The sequence below is a fragment of the Mercenaria mercenaria genome, chromosome 7, assembly GCF_021730395.1.
Source record: "Mercenaria mercenaria strain notata chromosome 7, MADL_Memer_1, whole genome shotgun sequence".
Taxonomy (NCBI): domain Eukaryota; kingdom Metazoa; phylum Mollusca; class Bivalvia; order Venerida; family Veneridae; genus Mercenaria; species Mercenaria mercenaria.
The window spans coordinates 62,100,583-62,118,695 of NC_069367.1; the positions used below are offsets into that span (position 1 = coordinate 62,100,583).

The 18,113-nt window shown below is 32.8% G+C and overlaps 1 protein-coding gene across 1 annotated transcript; it reads left to right on the plus strand.

Annotated features, from left to right (window-relative positions):
* The first annotated feature begins 14,409 nt into the window (after window positions 1-14,409).
* LOC128558312 (uncharacterized) lies at window positions 14,410-16,326 on the plus strand. Its single transcript, XM_053547238.1, has 3 exons — window positions 14,410-14,761; window positions 15,379-15,711; window positions 16,154-16,326. The coding sequence occupies exons 1-3, from the start codon at window positions 14,410-14,412 to the stop codon at window positions 16,324-16,326; spliced, it is 858 nt and encodes a 285-aa protein (XP_053403213.1).
* The last annotated feature ends 1,787 nt before the right edge of the window (window positions 16,327-18,113 follow it).

Sequence of the window (18,113 nt, forward strand, 5' to 3'; positions counted from 1 at the left end):
TACAAATGGGGATAGGGACCAATTTAGCTAAAAATATAAACACGTTTAATGACCTCTTCTCATGAACTGCTTCATGAATCTTCATCAAACTACTGCTGTAATTATTCGTCTAAGGATAAACGAAACAAAATTGCAACCCTACGAAACCTTTGCGAAAAATTAAAAGAGAACCATTTAAATTGTTAAAGTGCGGTGTTTAGTGTTGCAATTTGAAAAATGTTAGATGAAAGATGAATGTTAGATGAAAAATTCATAAACTTCTTTCCTTATTACAATTCGCCGACCATCATTTTTAAAGATATTTCTTGTTGGTATTCTACCCGTTAATGGAAGGGCAACCAGAGCCAATAACGTTTTTAAAATGCCAACAAAATTATTCAGATCTTCCCCGAACTTGTTCTATAAAATTCTTACATAGACATCTCTGCATTCTGTTCAAACGTTTTCGATTTTTAAGGGCTTCAAGAGCTTCTAATAAAAAAAAAGAAAAACGAAAAACTTCGTTCATGAAAAGCTTGTCAGATCTTTGTTAAACTTGGTCAGTAGCATCCTTTGGCGGACATTTCTAAATTTGAAACAGTGATAACTACGTAAACTTTTCAATGTGAACTGCTGGATATTATATATGTATTAATAATAAGCATATAAGAGCTGAAATAAGACTTTTCTCGAAACACATCACAGTCTGTTTAGTCATAAATCAGTTGTATATGTTATAAAATGATGTTTCCAATGCAAAATAATCATTAAATTCGAAATATTTTGAATTTTGACCATATTTTGAGTAGATGCGCCTATTTCTGCAGCAATTTCTGCAATTGGAAGGCCAATATTTTGTCTCCAGAATGTGTGAAAATGCACAAAATGCATCAGTTTGAGTCATATTCATGACGGAATGAATGTTATTTCAGAATCAAAGTGGAAAATAATGCATACATACTTTACCAAAATTTACAATGAAGCGACCCTAGCGCCTAAATTTAGCCCAGAAAACGGGTAGGGGGTGGCCTCAGTTAAATGTCTATATTTCTCTAAAATTTCGAATTTTCACAATGAAACTTGTTAACGTGTTCGGTATCACATCTTTCTTGAAAATAGAGATGAAAATATTATGAAATTTGATAAAAAAAATATTTCTTATAGGTTATAATGCAGTAATTCGGTCAAAAATGTGCTTCCGTGGTGTAGTCGAAAGAAGTCCCTAATAAATACATCCTAATGTTTCCATTTTTACGCATTTGCGCGTAAATCGGGGGTCAAAATGGGCATTATTTCACTCGTGAAATGAATTTTACATAAAATAGGACACTTTTCATGCTAATATTCGCATGTTTTTGAGTTGTTTACTTGAAAACGAAAGTAGGGTGTTTATTCTGCGGACCGCTTTCTGAAATGCGGCAATATGAGGGTACCTGACTTCAGTTGACTTGCAATTCACTGCATACTATTCAGCACCCCTTTTTCTTTTCGTTTTCTTGAAGCAAATGCATGGATATTTTGTGGAAAATAGGTCTACGACAGAGTGAAAATCTAGAAACTGTAACAAAATTGTTCTGAAGTAGCTGAATTTTATATGAAACAAAGAACAATTTCTTTTATTGGTATATAGCCTTAAACTGACATATCAGTTGTCAAAAAGTATTTAGCGTTAAAATAATATTATATAACTACTTGATCGGTCTGTAGTGCAAATTAGTAGTAGTAGTGTTTTTCTGCTAAAATCGTAACTTGAGAAAAACTTTGAAATAACATTTTAAATAAAACCCTTATCAGCTTGCTTATAACCAGAACTGATAACCTTTTTCATTCGAACTTCGGACAAAACGTTTTGAATATTGACCGGCAAGCCATTTACAAGTGCTTACCATGCCATTAAAGGTCCACAATCACGTTTACATGACATTTCGTAGACCTATAGTTCGTAAAACAACAATTAGGTGGAAACAATATCATAAGCTGTCATGTGATGCCATTAAACAAATTAGATTTTGTTAACAGTAATACCGCGCGGATATTTATCTGGAACATATCTAAATAAATTCCTGTAAAATACCTGGTTTATAGCAGTCCTTGTTATACTTTCAAATTTAATCTCATTAAAGATAAAGGTCATTTAAACGTCGTCTATTTATGCTATATAAATACCTTTATTAATCAGTGTATTTTGGGCAAAATAAGCAGCGTTCATTTTAGAAACGAAAGGAAATAAATAACAAAATAACAAGAAAAAAAACGAGCAAATGAACGCAGCTGGGCAATCTGAAAAAATACTTCCAGTTTAGCTTTCAGTTCTCAGTTATCATTGTAAATGTTGCGATTTCGTGACTTCTGGAAAATACAATGCTCAAAAGATTCGGGAAAATTATCTTAGACAGTGATATTTACGTTCATTACGAAGCATGAGAAAATAATATGTTAATTACCCTCTGACAGACTATGTTAACCAAATTACATACTCTTCTTGTATATAATAATGCTATTACTTTTATACATGATCTTGACGTTTTGTGTACATACTCTTCTTGTATATAATAATGCTATTACTTTTATATATGATCTTGACGTTTTGTGTATATGTTTATATGGATGATAAACTATATTTAAGTCCAAAATTTAATAAAATATTTTCTGTTGTCTTATTTATAAAAGCAATCGAGATATTTTTACGTACATTATGTAAGGAACACTTACTCTAAAAAGCGCAATACACAGCGGAAAAAACTAATAATCACAGTTCCGAAGACATACGTTTTCAAAATTTTCCGTCATTAACCCGGTGACCTTGAAGTATCGTCCATAGCGTTGCATATGTTTGAGTCGCAGCTTCAATGTTTATGTTGTTCTTTGTACTGTTTAAAGGACTTTTAGGCGAGTGTCGAGTATCCGACTCGCTTTACCTAACCCTAACCTCGTGGGTCCGAAATGCCATTTAGTTTGTAGAATACACTTAATATGTAAAGAAGTTATCCAACTGACTTGTGGAAAATCGTTGGCTGTACCAAACTGTGTGCTAAATGGTCGAGTGGCATTTTAAGTTGACTCCGCAGCCCTTGATTTTTGCATGACCAATTGTTCTCAAATTTATCAACGAACGACTTGTAAAGAGTTGTAGTCTTTGGGCCGGTGGTCTAGTGGTAACACGCTTGACTGTCAATCCAGAGGTCCGGGGTTCGAATCCCGGTCCAGGAACTGGAAATTTCTGAGATGCTCTTGAGTATCTCCCACCTAACTAGAGGCCTGTACTGGTTCTTCCCAGGAAAGACGGCTTCGCGTGTATCGGTGCTATACACCGGGCACGTTAAAAAACCAGACTGTCTATTCGCAAAGAGCTAGGCTAAGTTAGCCGGACACGTCTGTATCTAAAACGTTTTCTCTGCCTGTTCTGGGGGCTTTATCTCACTCTGTCCCTCTAGTCAGATCGTTCTGTGTCTGTACTAGTAGAGGATGAATTTCGCGCCCTGTGTGGCTGCGTTTGCTATATGTAAAGCGCCTTTGAACGTGTTTATCATGAAAAGGGCGCTATATAAATCTGGTATGATAATAATAATATAATAGTAGTAGTTTGACTATCTGATCTTATACTTCGTTCCAAGACGAAGTCATGGTATTTATTATATTATAATCTAGCTAAAAATACAATGTGATAGAAAAAAATCTACATTAGATAAAAATAACTTTATCAATAGCATTTTTTAAAAATAACAGATTTAACTAACTTAAAAGTATTTACTTTTTTTTCGTGATTTTTTTGGTTTGCACTCAAGGCTGCTTACACCGCATGTTATAAAAGTTGTTTTAATCAATCAGGATATAGCTCTATAGGGAGTTTCCACAGAAACAATCTTTTATTAAACGTAACACATTTATACAGACAGTAACAAACTTAATTTTATATTAACAGTAACAAACTTAATAATAATAAGTATTGTCGTCTTAATTCTGGATTTTTTTTTATCCAAATAGCAAAAGATCAAGTTGTAAGATACATACATCCAAATCGTTACACACTTGGTACAAGAAGCTGACTTATGCAAAATTTCTAAACTTTCAGATAACAACATGTGAAAGTGCTTCTTGATAATTCTTGTAATACAGTTACATGAATTTCGATTGCATCAATTAAAAGGTTGGTGAGCGCATCTTGAGTACGATAATCTGCATGTTTTATCACTAAATATTTCAAACTTAAATGAATGGATTTTTGTATTATATACGAATATTTGGGACCTTCGAATAAAAATTTAAATCGCAAACATATACGTTAGAGTTTCATAGAAGATATAAGCAAATATTACATGTATTTTTTCTTCTCTTTTTTTTTTTTTGCTGTGGAGGAACCATATTAGACAGATTTAAAATACACGGCTTCCGGTGTGATTAACATACAATGAAAAATAGTAGGTTTTTTTCTCGGGCACTTATTGGTGCTGTCAAAGAATGATTTTAAAATCTGTTTAGCACATTCTGTACCAATATTTTTGTACGTTTACTGTTGAGTATACTTAAAATGGTAGTAAATGGTAAAACAGTTTATAATTTCGACTAATGATATGTCACAAGGACTTTTTTCTCTTTAACATAATTTCTTTCAGTTGAAGAAGTTGCGACGAACGCACGGGTGGTAAACGCGCAATCCAATTCCCATTGGGAATACGCTAAAAATGGGTTGCGCGACTTCCGGTGCTGGTGTTGCGTATCAGTATATACAAAATCGAGGTAGGTGGGTTTTTGTTTTTGTAAATAATGACAAAATTACGCGTGTTTTCGAAAAAAAAGCAAAATGCTATTCGACACAAAAATGAATAAAGATCATATATGTGAAATACCAACTTATTAATTCAAGAATCAACTCTGTCATCACGAAAACTCTGCTGGCTAGAACTGTCAAAAAGACATGGAATCATGAAAAAATGCAAATTTTCTAACTCTTGTGCCATATTTCTGGAATAAAGAGATATAAAACGACCTATTGTATCTGGCACACGGATAATAACGCAACAATAAATCAAATAAAGTAAATATTTTACAGTCATATTAAATTAATTTGCCATCTAAAAGTACAATTTACAGAGGCGGACCAATTTATCGTTAAACTGCTCTAAAAGATAACATAATTGAAAATACAGATTACCTTTATCATAAACAGCACATACATACCATTTTCAGACAACATATAGAGTACAGAATAAACAAAATGATTTAAAACTTGAAAAGAATGAGCTATGGGAAAAGAAATATCAATATGTTTACATAAGACACATCTTTTCTAAATGCATATTACTATTAGCAGAACAATATTTTTTTAGTTTCTCTTTATCATTTGCAAGTAATCGGAATGAAAGACTATTGGATCGCATATTTATCTATTATTTTTATATTTTATATTTATATTTTAACATAAAGTATTATAATAAAACCGAAATAGTAATCATGGCATTTTTAATTAATAATTTACTAATGAAATGTCCGCATCAGAAACTATGGAACGCCGGGACCGCCTGATGTGATCAACTGTAGTTCATTATGTTAACATACAGTATTAACTTGTTTAAAGCTGTGTTTCCTTGTTAGTTTGCTGTACTGTCTTGTGTACTGACAAATCATTTTCACAAACGGTCATGCAATTACATTTACATACAGTATTAACTTGTTTCCAGTTGAATTTGTGTTATTTTGTCTGCTTGCTATACTGTCTTGTCTGATTGTGTTTTGTCCATTTGCTAAACTGTCTTGTCTACTGACTAAATTATTTTGTCAAACAGACATGCAATTATGTTTACATACAGTATTAACTTGTTTAAAACTGTTTTATTTTTTCCGTTTGCTATACTGTCTTGTCTACTTACCACAGTATCTTGTCAAACAGACATGTCATTATTTTACCGTACAGTTCTAACTTGTTAAAAGCTGTATTATTTTGTACGTTTACTATACTGTCTTGTCTACTGACCATAGTATCTTGTCAAACAGATATGTCATTATGTAAACGTACACTATTTACTTGTTTAAAGCTGTGTTGTTTTGTCTGTTTGCTATACTGTCTTGTCTATGGACCATATTATCTTGTCAAACAGAGATGCAATTATGTTTACATACAGTATTAACTTGTTTAAAACTGTTTTATTTTGTCCGTTTGCTATACTGTCTTGTCTACTGACCATAGTATCTTGTCAAACAGACATGTCATTATTTTACCGTACAGTTCTAACTTGTTAAAAGCTGTATTATTTTGTACGTTTGCTATACTGTCTTGTCTACTGACCATAGTATCTTGTCAAACAGACATGCCATTATGTTAACGTACAATACTAACTTGTTTAAAGCTGTATTGTCTTGCCTGTTTGCTATACTGTCGTGTCTATTGACTATAGTATCTTGTCAAACGGACATGCCATTATGTTTACATATAGTAACTTGTTAAAAGTTGTGTTAGTTTGTCCGTTTGCTGTAATGTCTTGTCTACTGACCATATTATCTTGTAAGAAGGACATTTCATTATGTTAACATACTTGTTAACTTGTTTAAAGCTGTGTTATTTTGTCCGTTTGCAATACTGTCTTGTCTACTAACTGACCATATTATCTTGTCAAACGGACATGCCATTATGTTAACATACCGTATTAACTTGTTTAAAGCTGTGCTATTTTGTCTGTTTGCTATACTGTCTTGTCTGTTGAGCATAGTATCTTGTCAAACGGAGAATTTTTTACATTTAAGTAAATGTCTAAAGATAAAATACTTTAGAGAAAGACGTGCCACAGAATATCTGTATTCTTTTGTATTTCCAAGATGGCAAAAAAGAGAGAAAAAAACGTACCTATGTTATATATTATGCCAAGACAATGTGTTAATTTCTAAACATTTTATTGAACGACTTTACCATTATGCACAGTATTTGATATATTAAGCTGCGTTTAAACCATGAAAACCATAATATGTCTCTACAGTGCAAGGTTATTATTTATCTATGTTTTCAAACTTGGACTGAAAAGAGATTTACTGAATATGCCGATGTAGTTATAAAAACAATTTTTTTCCGGAATGGCCTAAATTGTCATCGTTTCATCATGCAGTATAGCTGTGTTGTAGGAGTAGTCTCAGAATCACTTCCAGGAAGTTCATGTTGGAGGAAAATTTATGGTTTGTCTTTAAAATGCATATACATTTGTTTACCTAAGATAATACAGTTAGTTATAGCGCCATAAATCTTAATGTTAGACAGACATAATAGAACACAAATACTGATTTTATAATCTTTTCAATCTGCAGACATTTTGACATTAAAATGTTTTGTAATAGTTCTCAATGACAGGTCGTTACACTCCTGATAAAAAATGGACGAAAAAAGTGACGGCAAGTATTTGTCAGGTACGTACTTAATATTGAAACCACTTCTATCAGTCTTTTATTTAAGGAAGATTCTTTTTGAAAGAAAAATACGCATGTCAAATAATTCTCGTTTGTTTCCAGGACGCTTCCGACCTCAAATATCATTCCTTATGTACTAAAATAAACTTGTTAAACTTGTAAAAATAATGGATCACTTTGACCTGGTCATTGAACAAAATTTTGATCTTACAAAGAATAAACCACTGGCACCAGAACAGAAAGAACATGCAACTGTACATGTTATACCCTATCCCTAGGTATACCATAAGAAAAATGGTCATGAACGGGAAAATGCACTAACCCGTTTCAAGCGTACATTTCTGACCTAAAATGTGCAGTTCGATGAATGGGTACCAAGCATATTGAACAAGCGGTAATTTATCTTCCATCGTGCACCAGTAATATTGTCTCAATATTTCATATTGCAGAGATACTTCACATATTTTACGCTTTCGTCACCGTTCAGAAAAAAAATCGTGCGTTAACTTCCTAATGAAGATCCGCTCTAGAGGTCACAGCAGTGTGCACATGTTAGGCGAAATGTAAACATACAAAAATAGAATGCAAAATTTTCGCAGTTATACAATAAAACTCAAAATGATGAATGAAATTCATCTTAGAAATGATTCTGAATTTGAAGTCATGCACGTTTATGATACATATGCACATTTTAGTCATCACGTGTAGTTAATCGACGACTGACCTACATTTTAATATCAACCAATCAGAATAGCTTTGAAATCTAGACCGGAACTTCATCAAATTTATTTTCTGTAACGTTGATGAAACTATAAACTACGCATTGTTTCTCTAAGATAAGAAATACTGAAGAAATGTGACCGGTACACAATGGAAGATAAATTACCACTTGTTCAATATCCTTAGTACACATATACCAAACGTTTTAGGTTAGACATGCGCGATTGAAACGGGTTAGTGTATTTTCCGGTTTATGACCATGGTTCTTATAGTATTCCTAGGGGTAGGGTATAGCATGTACAGTTGCATTTTCTTTCTGTTCTGGTGCCAGTGGAATAAATAATTATCATCTATGACTTGACCAATGAAGTAGTTATGTACAAGTAAATATACTAAACAACAGTTTAAAATATTGTTGATTTTATTGGAATGTCCTTCTCACTGATATCGTACCTTTGTTGCTACTTCGCTTGGCAAGTATATACAGTGCAACCTATGTAGAGCAACACGCTTTGGGAGATAAAAATATTGACTCTCATGTAGAGGTTGTTGTTCTGGAGGAGTAAATATGATGGTGTATTTTAGCTTAGGGAATTTTTTATGATGTCGTTATAGAGAGGTTTTGCTCAGGAGAGGACCGCTCTTGAGAGGTTGTACTGTACTATACAAAATCAGTAAATTCTAAAACGTTGAAGTTAATGTAACTTATTTTTTTCTATGAATGTTCTCATATTTCTTTTCAAAATGATTGTTTGAAAAAAAAGTTCATTCGTATTATACTGGTTGAAGAGAAGAACTTTATAGATAATCTAAAATAACTTTTTCTTTTAATTATGCTCACCAAATAATGAATGTATCAGTTTAACATCCTTAAGGTCATTAGAAATGCAATGTAAGTGAATTTAAGAAATGTCGTGGCACAATCGGTTTGACTCGTATGCATTTAACCTCTTTCACCGACTTGTTTGATTTAAGAAATAACAAACAGCAGAACTAAGTTTTAGTGAGTGAGTGAGTGAGTTGGGTTTTACGGCGAATCGGCACAAAATGGTCATATATCGCCGAGAAGAAGTCATATTGCAAACGCCAACTGTAAAGCATAAACATTGATGTAAAAATGTAAAGCATACCCAAAACATCCATGTAAAAATGTAAAGAACACTATGAGTAATGTAAAACATATCTAAAAACATCCATGTAAAAATGTAAAGCATATCTAAAAACAGTTACGTAAAAATGTATAACGTGTGTGTTAAAATAACAAGTGCAAGCATAATAATATTGCAAGATGTAAACAAAAATATGAAATGTTAGATTTTTTTTATATATTCCTATCTGCTTTAAAAACGATAAAATATTTCCGACTGAAACGTTTTCAAATAACTCTTTCAAAGATTGAACGTCATAATATGTACCGCGCTCTGTAGCAAAGTCCACAAAGTCGATTAGAATATGTTTAATAGTTAGCTGTGTTTGACATGGTACACATTCGGGTTGATCTTCTTTATTCAAAAGATAAGAATGAGTCAAACGGGTATGACCTATTCGACAGCGAGAAAGAAAGCGGGGAGTGGGATGGGGGTGTAAGTACGGCATTAGAGGTTTTGTGTACATACAGATCAGCTCAAGCGGAAAACCCATTCTACTCGATCCTCGGATGATGACCAAAACGAGTACCAAGGCCGCGACTCGAAGTTTCTCGAGTCAGTCATTTTCTTTCAATGAATTTCACTATTTGACTTCGAGGATTTATGTGAAGTCGCTCGAAGAAAATCCTTGGAGTGACTCGAGATCAAATGAAATTAGCGGATTACACACCTCTATTGATTTCTTTTGTTGCCGAGACATTTGCATTCAACAAATGTTTCTTCGAGTTACTCCCAGATGAATATATACAATGTAATTATCTTTTAACGATTTTATTGGGATTTCGAGTATCTTCGAGGACCACTTTTCAGTTACTCGGAACACTAAATACTGTATATATCTTCTATATAAAAAATGTACTGATCCTAGTAAAAACACAATGTGAAAAATGATGTTATTATATCGTTTTTATTTTTAAATTACATTAAAAGCAAATATGGAAAAGAGCGAAGTATTTTAGATACGCTCAACGTTTTCATAACTTGTAAATTTGTGCGTTATCCTTTTTTCTCTTTTTAAAAGTCAGTAACGCTACACATAATTATAAATAGTGAAATAGTTTAGCAAATAGTAAGAAATCTACATGCTTATGATTTGATGGCAAACACATTTAATTCCCATTTAAGTACCGCATTTAGAGATGTCAGAAAAATGACAGTTGGGACATTATTGGATATTATTATCATTTCTTCCTCAAAAAAAAACATATAAAAACTACTAAAGTTAGAGAATTATGTCCCGACGATTAGATTTAGGTTTAGATTTGTATGTATTCCTTTATCTTTAAACTAATTCGACTATACACAATGATAACATAAAACGTTCTTTAAAAAATAATTTTCTGCTGTATTACTTGATATATAGTAAAAAAAAAAAGAAAAGAAAGAAAGCACAAAATTTCTTCATAAATATAGTGCATTTTATTTGACCTGGCGGGTCGTGGTTTCGCGAAGGTCCACTACATTATTGTGCAGGTTATGTAGTACCTGTAACCAATGTAGCGTTGAATTTTAGTCGTTGGTTACTGAAGATTACAGAATTAAACAGTTATATTGTTCAACCTATTTTGCTCGTTTTTTGAGATTGTCATTATTTGCATAAGTCAGAGATTAACTCCGCCCCGCCAGGTCGAACAAAACGGACTATATCTGCAGTATAAATTCATATTAACGCATAAGAAAAAAGACAATAAATCAGTTACACATAAGAATGAATTATAATTATTAAAATTACATTTTTTAATAATGTATATTTATAGCAGCTGTGATGTCCTTTCAACTTGCTGTTTTTTGCCATTATATGTATTTGTCATTTTAGAAATTTGTGTTGTACAAAATGTTTGTTGATTATATGCGTAAAAATGTATTAACAACATGGTTATTTAAATAAATGTCAACTCTACAAAATAAGGATGTTTTCTTTTATGACGTTAATATTCCATTTCATTAACATATTGTATAAATATGAACATTCTAATAATTCGACTGCATTTACACGACGTTCCACAATGTTGCATGTTAACAAATTTTATGCCCTTGTGTTAAACCGAAGCGTACATCTACATTATCCTTTAGGAAATCAACATCCTGGTGCACAGTTAATTATAAACCATGTATACAAAACTACTTGAAAGAAATAATATGAAATAACTCAAATATAAAATAGACAAAGGGAAATGTTTCTTTACAAGCCTTGGTGGGAAAAAGGCATATTATACATGGAACACAATTTTGGCATCCGAACTTGGTACCATAGTCTGACTCAGTTACTTAAATCCAAGCTCCAAACCACACAGAATAAGTTAATTAGGTTTGTTCTTGACCTTGATGCTAGGTCGCACATTGGCCCAGAGCACTTTAAATCGCTCAACTGGTTACCAGTCAACAAACGTGTAGACCAGATTATCCTGTGTCATGTTTTTAAGATAAAAAATGGGTTAGCCCCGGACTACATGGGAGACAATTTTATCCCACAGGATACTGTTCATTCATATAGGACAAGGTTAAGTCACAAAGGTGCTTTTGCTGTTCCAAAGGTCAAAGGTTTTGGGTTAAAGTCCTTTTTATTTTCTGGTATTTCCCTATGGAATAAGTTGCCTGCTAGTATAGCACAGACTGGGAAATTACCTGTTTTTAAAACGTTAGTAAAGAATTATTTACTAGACAGTTTAGCATAATTACTTTAATGTGTTTTAATAACTATTTAATGTGTTTTAATAACTATTCTTATGGCCTTCGATGTATGTACATTTTAATTTAAGCTTGCATTTTACTTTTTGATATAGTTGTGCAATTTCCATCTAGTCACATAATTCTTTATTTGATATAGCTGTGTAATTTCCATCTAGTCACATACTTCAATTTCCATCTAGTCACATAATTCTGTAAACTCTGTTATGCCTCTCTATGTCATGCCACCAACACAAAGGACCACAATGGAAATAAGAGTTTTCTCTTTTTTGTGTAATCCTTGGTGACGGTGTGCCTGTCATGGCTATTTTTAATTTCATGTATGCATTATGTTATTATGTTGTAATTACTATACATGTTGTTTTTAATTGTCCATGTATGTGCACTCCTTACCGAAATAAATCTATCTAACTAATCATCTCCTAACCTTTGAATAAATACAATATATGTGACATTGAAATGAGTGCATTTCTTACTATTTGACATCGAGAAAAGAAATTGAAGAAAATGGGAAAAACACTTTAAGTTAGCCGAAGAGCATCTAATATATGCAATTAATTAAACTTTAAAAGTAAATAAAAAGTTGTATGAATTACAAATTGTGGTTTACCAACCAGTTGTCTCTCGGATTTCATGTTCAAAAGGATTTTCCTTGTTTTTGCCACGAAATCTGCTATGGATCTATATCGCTTATCTTAATACCAGTTCAAGTTATTATTCAATAATATTACAATGTTATTAATCTATTGGCCTTGTTGTTGTTTTTTTTTTGTCCAAGGGTTGTCGTATTGGCCCGAGCCCGTAGGCCGAGGGCCAATACGACTGCCCGAGGACAAATAACTAGGCCAATATGAAATCGCTTGATTAATGATAATATTATTGTTCAACTTTCGACTGTTGGCGGTAACAGTATAAGAACACTGTGAGTTACCTTATGGAAGCTATGCGCTTTCAGGTGAAAATTCTTGACAAGTTGTTAAGACTTATTTTAGAAATCATAATCATTTTAGCCCGTAAAACAGAATGAGTTGTATGTAGGTACGTGTGAATAATTTTGAGAGATATTTTTGATGTGACATAATCAAGAGTAACTAGAATTTATCTTATTTTTTGAATTCCTATTTATTTTCTTAGGCGAGTTATCTATCATTTGAACTGAGATAAAACTGCTTTAAAAGTCATTTTTTTAGGCTGCAGGCAACGAGACACAAAATTATACACACAATTGATCAAGATACATGTAATACAACCAACCAAGCACATATTATACACTCCCATGCCTCGTTTTATTCTTATCCGAAATTGTTTGCAGTTCACAACTGACACTCTTATTCGCCAATTTATTCATCCACTTTCCAGCATTTGAATCGCTATTTGTCATTGCACAAAATATTCCACACTATCAAAAAATCTGTTAAGGATAAGTCTCATCCTTTTAATTAATCTGAGATTCCATATTTTCTCATTATTTTCCTTGACAACTGCCACCAGAATTTCTGAAAGGAAACACTTTTTACACAATAATGAATAAGCGAAAGTATCGTTGTAATCTACGAAAACTTACATCCCGCTTAGTCATACTTGGATTACTTCATGAATATGTTATATGTTTGGTGTTGTTTTTTTTTGGTCAAAATGTGAAAAAAATGTAATCTGTAACTCTAGATGTAAAACAAAATGGCGTCGTTTGAAAATCTAACGGAAGTGACTTCTCCGTATTAGCCCTCTCTTTTGAACCAGTCAAAATGCTTGAATTTCGTATTGGCCCTGTTTTTCTCGTATTGGCCCTGTTTTTCTCATATTGGCTCAGTTATGTTTTGTATTAGCTCTGACTGTTTCATATGATGTCTGCAATTGATCTAATACAGTGTGTAATATTGTAAAGTTGAATAATAACAGGTTATTTAACATTGTTCTATACAATACGGAAATATATTTGGACGAGTACCCAGCGAATCCTGTAGGGTTTTCCCAGCTGGGTACGTGTCCAAATATATCTCGTATTGAACAGTACAATGTTAAATAACCTTTTTATTCTATATTTATTTTACTTTAGTTTATATTATTATTCAACTTTACAATATTACGCACTTTATTAGATCAATTGCGCACATGATATGGAACAGGTAGAGCTAATACAAAGCATAACTGGGCCAATACGAGAAAAGTAGGGCCAACACGAGAAAGCAGGGCCAATATGGAATTCAAGCATTCTGATTGGTTCAAAAAAGAAAGCCAATACGGAGAAGTCACTTCCGTTGGATTTTTAAACGCCGCCGTTTTGTAAATCAAACTATCAACAATGGTTGGAAAATTTTCAATGAACGCATGAAATTTTGGCTCTCGATGTGCATCTATGACCGGCCCTAATGATTTAGCGGTCTCTAACCTAAATCGTTTTTTTTTCACAAACTTTAATTATCACGACTGATATCAAAAGCAGACGACTGAAAAGATAGTAAAAAAAAAAGAACAAAACGTGAAAATGGATGGGATAAGTAAGGGCGAGGAAGTTCTACGGATGTTAGCAGATGATCTTTTAGATCTAGAATCATTAGCAGAACAGGAAGCCTTGGACATTTTAGAAAGTAAGCGTGAAATCGAGCTCGTCGGTGGCGATGTGCAAATGACAGATGTAAACAAACAGCGTTTTGCGACTGTTGAAGATGGTGACACGGACACTTTTATTGGAGAAAATAAAACTAAAAACACATCATACAAAACAAGAAGTGATTTGAAAATATTTAGCGACTGGGCTCAAAGTGTTGGAGAACTTAGGCCTGTGGAGACCATCCCGATGGAAGAACTTGACAGTTTGTTGGCAAGATTCTACTTGGGTAGGTTTTTGTTTTGAATTCAGAATCATTTCACTGTTTTACAGTAAAATATTTAACTTAATCTGTGAAAATATAGAAGAATATATATGAGCTGCGCCATGAGAAAACCAACATTATGAACATAGTGCGTTTGCGACAAGCATCGATCCAGACTAGCCTGTGCATTCGCGCAGTCTGTTCAGGATCCATGCTGTTCGCTTTCAAAACCTACTGCAATTGGACAAATCGTTAGCGAACAGCATGGATCAGCGCAGGCTGGTCTGGATCCATGCTGGTCGCAAACGCACTATGTTGGTTTTCTCATAGCGCGGCTCATATAATTATAGTTTACCTACAAAAATATAAAGAGCATTTGTAGCACTACACCTCTGGTGCGACCATGCCAGATGAATTGGACCATCCATTTCTTTTTATGATTGATACAGGGTTAGTCCAAATAATTGTACTGAATATCGTTATATTTTTTGACTGGTTGGTCTAACCGATGTCTCGTTATTTAGACTAATACAGAGTATGCTATTGCGTTGGCTGTTGGATGAAATGGCTGTTAGATGTGTCATACACCTTGTTAAAACATAAAAGAATTCTACTTGTGAGAACCACATTTTATAATAAAGATAAAAAACGATTTTATCCTACACGGAAACATGGAAATATTCTTTTATACACTTATCATTCATGCTTTTTTTCAGCTGTACGTAAACGTGACGGCTCGGAGTATGAGCCCGACACAATAAGTGCGATTCAGAATAGCCTTGACAGACATTTGAAAGAGAACAAGGTCAAGTTCAGCATCAAAAGAGACGAGGGTTTTAGTCATTCTAATCGTGTCCTAGAGTCGAAGAGAAAGAGTCTTAAATCACAGGGGAAGGGAAACAAAAAACTCCGTGCTGATCCATTAACCGCCGAGGAGATAGAAATGCTACATAAGCAGAACATTCTTGGAAGTGGTATGTAAACAATATTTTTAAGTAACAATATGTCATTTCAGTGAATAGAGGCTGGACTGTTTTAAAATTTAAATTATAGTATCAACTTATTTTACGATTGGTATTATATAGAGGACATTTGTTTAAAAATATTTTTCAGTGAGTGATCATAGACTAGACGCAATGTTTTCATGATTGATTTAGCTCTCCGCTAAAAGAATTAGAATTCTTGAGTGAAACATTTTAAGCAAACCAATCTTCTTCACAATATTTATGTATATTCAATGATTTTGACCAAATAATACATGATACATTTATTTATGAAAAATTAAATGTATATCAAGTTTTATTTTTAGTTATTCACTGCAAAAAAATGTAATAAAATGTCATTCATAGCATATGCATGATTTTAAAGAATTCTAATGTTATTTTAATCAGTCTCAAAAATATGTTTATGTTACAGCTACACCAGAGAGTCTCCTTCATACAGTATGGATAAACAATGGTGTCTTTTTTGGTCTGCGTGGGCGTCAGGACCATACCAATCTACTCTGGGGAGACATTGAACTAAAAGTAACCAGTACTGGCAGAGAGTACCTAGAGTTACTTGTTCTAAAATTCCATATTGCTTTTTAAATAGTGTATGTTAAAATTTTTCAAAGATATGAAGTAATTACTCCCACTTTGAATGATAGTACTTAACCGCTACCATGATCAAATACACCAAAGGATATCAACCAGCAGTTTTGACTATTAGCTGGCTAGTCATTCATTTAGTGCTTCCATACAAAAATAAAAACATAAATTTTCTTATTTTTCTTTCAAGTTTTCACTAGCGTTAAACTATTGACAGTGAAAAGCACAAGTTATGGACAAGTGATTTATATAACGAGTTGTGTAATATTATACACTTATTGATTTTCTTGCCGGTCAATAGTCAAAACTATTGCCCAAGTTTTGAAGGTTTGCAAATAGTTGAACAGAACAGAACAGATCTTTTATTTGATAAACACAGATTACAAAACATACATTTTGTAATAACATGTGAACAAATATACATATATATATATATATATATATATATATATATATACACAAAGGTGGATACAGATCAATGTGGATGTGGGGATGGTGAGCACACATTTTAAATCAGCAGAAATGAATATCTATGTTAAATCAATTTAGAAGTCCTTTAGTAATACATAATTTTCTAAAGATATTAATGGGTCAGTGCACTTACTTTTCAGCTACTATTTATAATTTTTGTTACAGGAAGGCAAAAAGAGAACTTTCTTTGAAACAAATCAGAACAAAATAAACTTCAATTTGTTATTCCTCATCGTCATTAATCAACTCAAAAAACTTTTTGTTTCTTAAGACTATGTACAATATTTTAAATGAGATATGATCTTGGGCTGAATAAGTAAATGAATAGTGAATGAAGTACTAGTGTTACATCATAACACTAGGCTACTACAAGAGGACAGCATAATATCTATAGCAAAAAGTAAATACAACAACAAAAAAAGAAATCAACAACAATAACAGCTGTGTTGTTAGTAACATACATTGTCAATTTACCGTATTTGCATAATATTGAGTAGCCCGCCTTTCTGATTGATTGACACATCACGTGACCAATTTCGCGGTTTCAGTTGACTGGCTACTCCGACCTAGAGTAACCCGTCAATGAATTTACAAACAAAATACGCGTGGCACTGTCGGAATGAGGTTAATCCGGTTAATTGCAAGGTTAGTTAATACTTTTGCATAATTATATGTAATAATGGTTGAGAGAATTTAATACTTCGAGAACAACAATTGTTAATTCACATTATATTTAGTCTATTTAACTGGGACTTCGCCGAATTATTGTAAATCATATTATGTTTGATATGTCAAAATGGTGACGTATTTGTGTAAAGTATCTTGTACTTACTAGAGTGGTCATTTACATTATATTTTATGTAGCCTACAGTATTTTATACGTTTATGTAAAATGATTCATCTAAATGGATGTGACTCAAATGAAATACAGTGTATTAATAATATTACATCAGCCACTTGTGTTTTTTCATGGCCATATTTAACCAATTAAACATCATTATTTTACACATAAAGCAGAAGCTTACATGACAATAACAATAAAACAATTCTGTAAAAATATCAGGTCATAAATAAAATTTAGGTTCTTGCGAACCGGCGAATAATTTTTTTCACAAAAATACTCAATCTGGTCAGGAGCTGCGTGTCGGTAGTTGACAGTAGGTCTCTAAATTTAATAATATTTGGCCTACGGTAATATTTCAGTGGTATATAGTTTTTTCTTTCTTCATTAAAGGACGGACATATCAGGAGATAATGCAGCTCATCACCCAGGTCATTCGAGGGGCAGAGCGGGCACCTTCTTTCGTTGTGTGGCA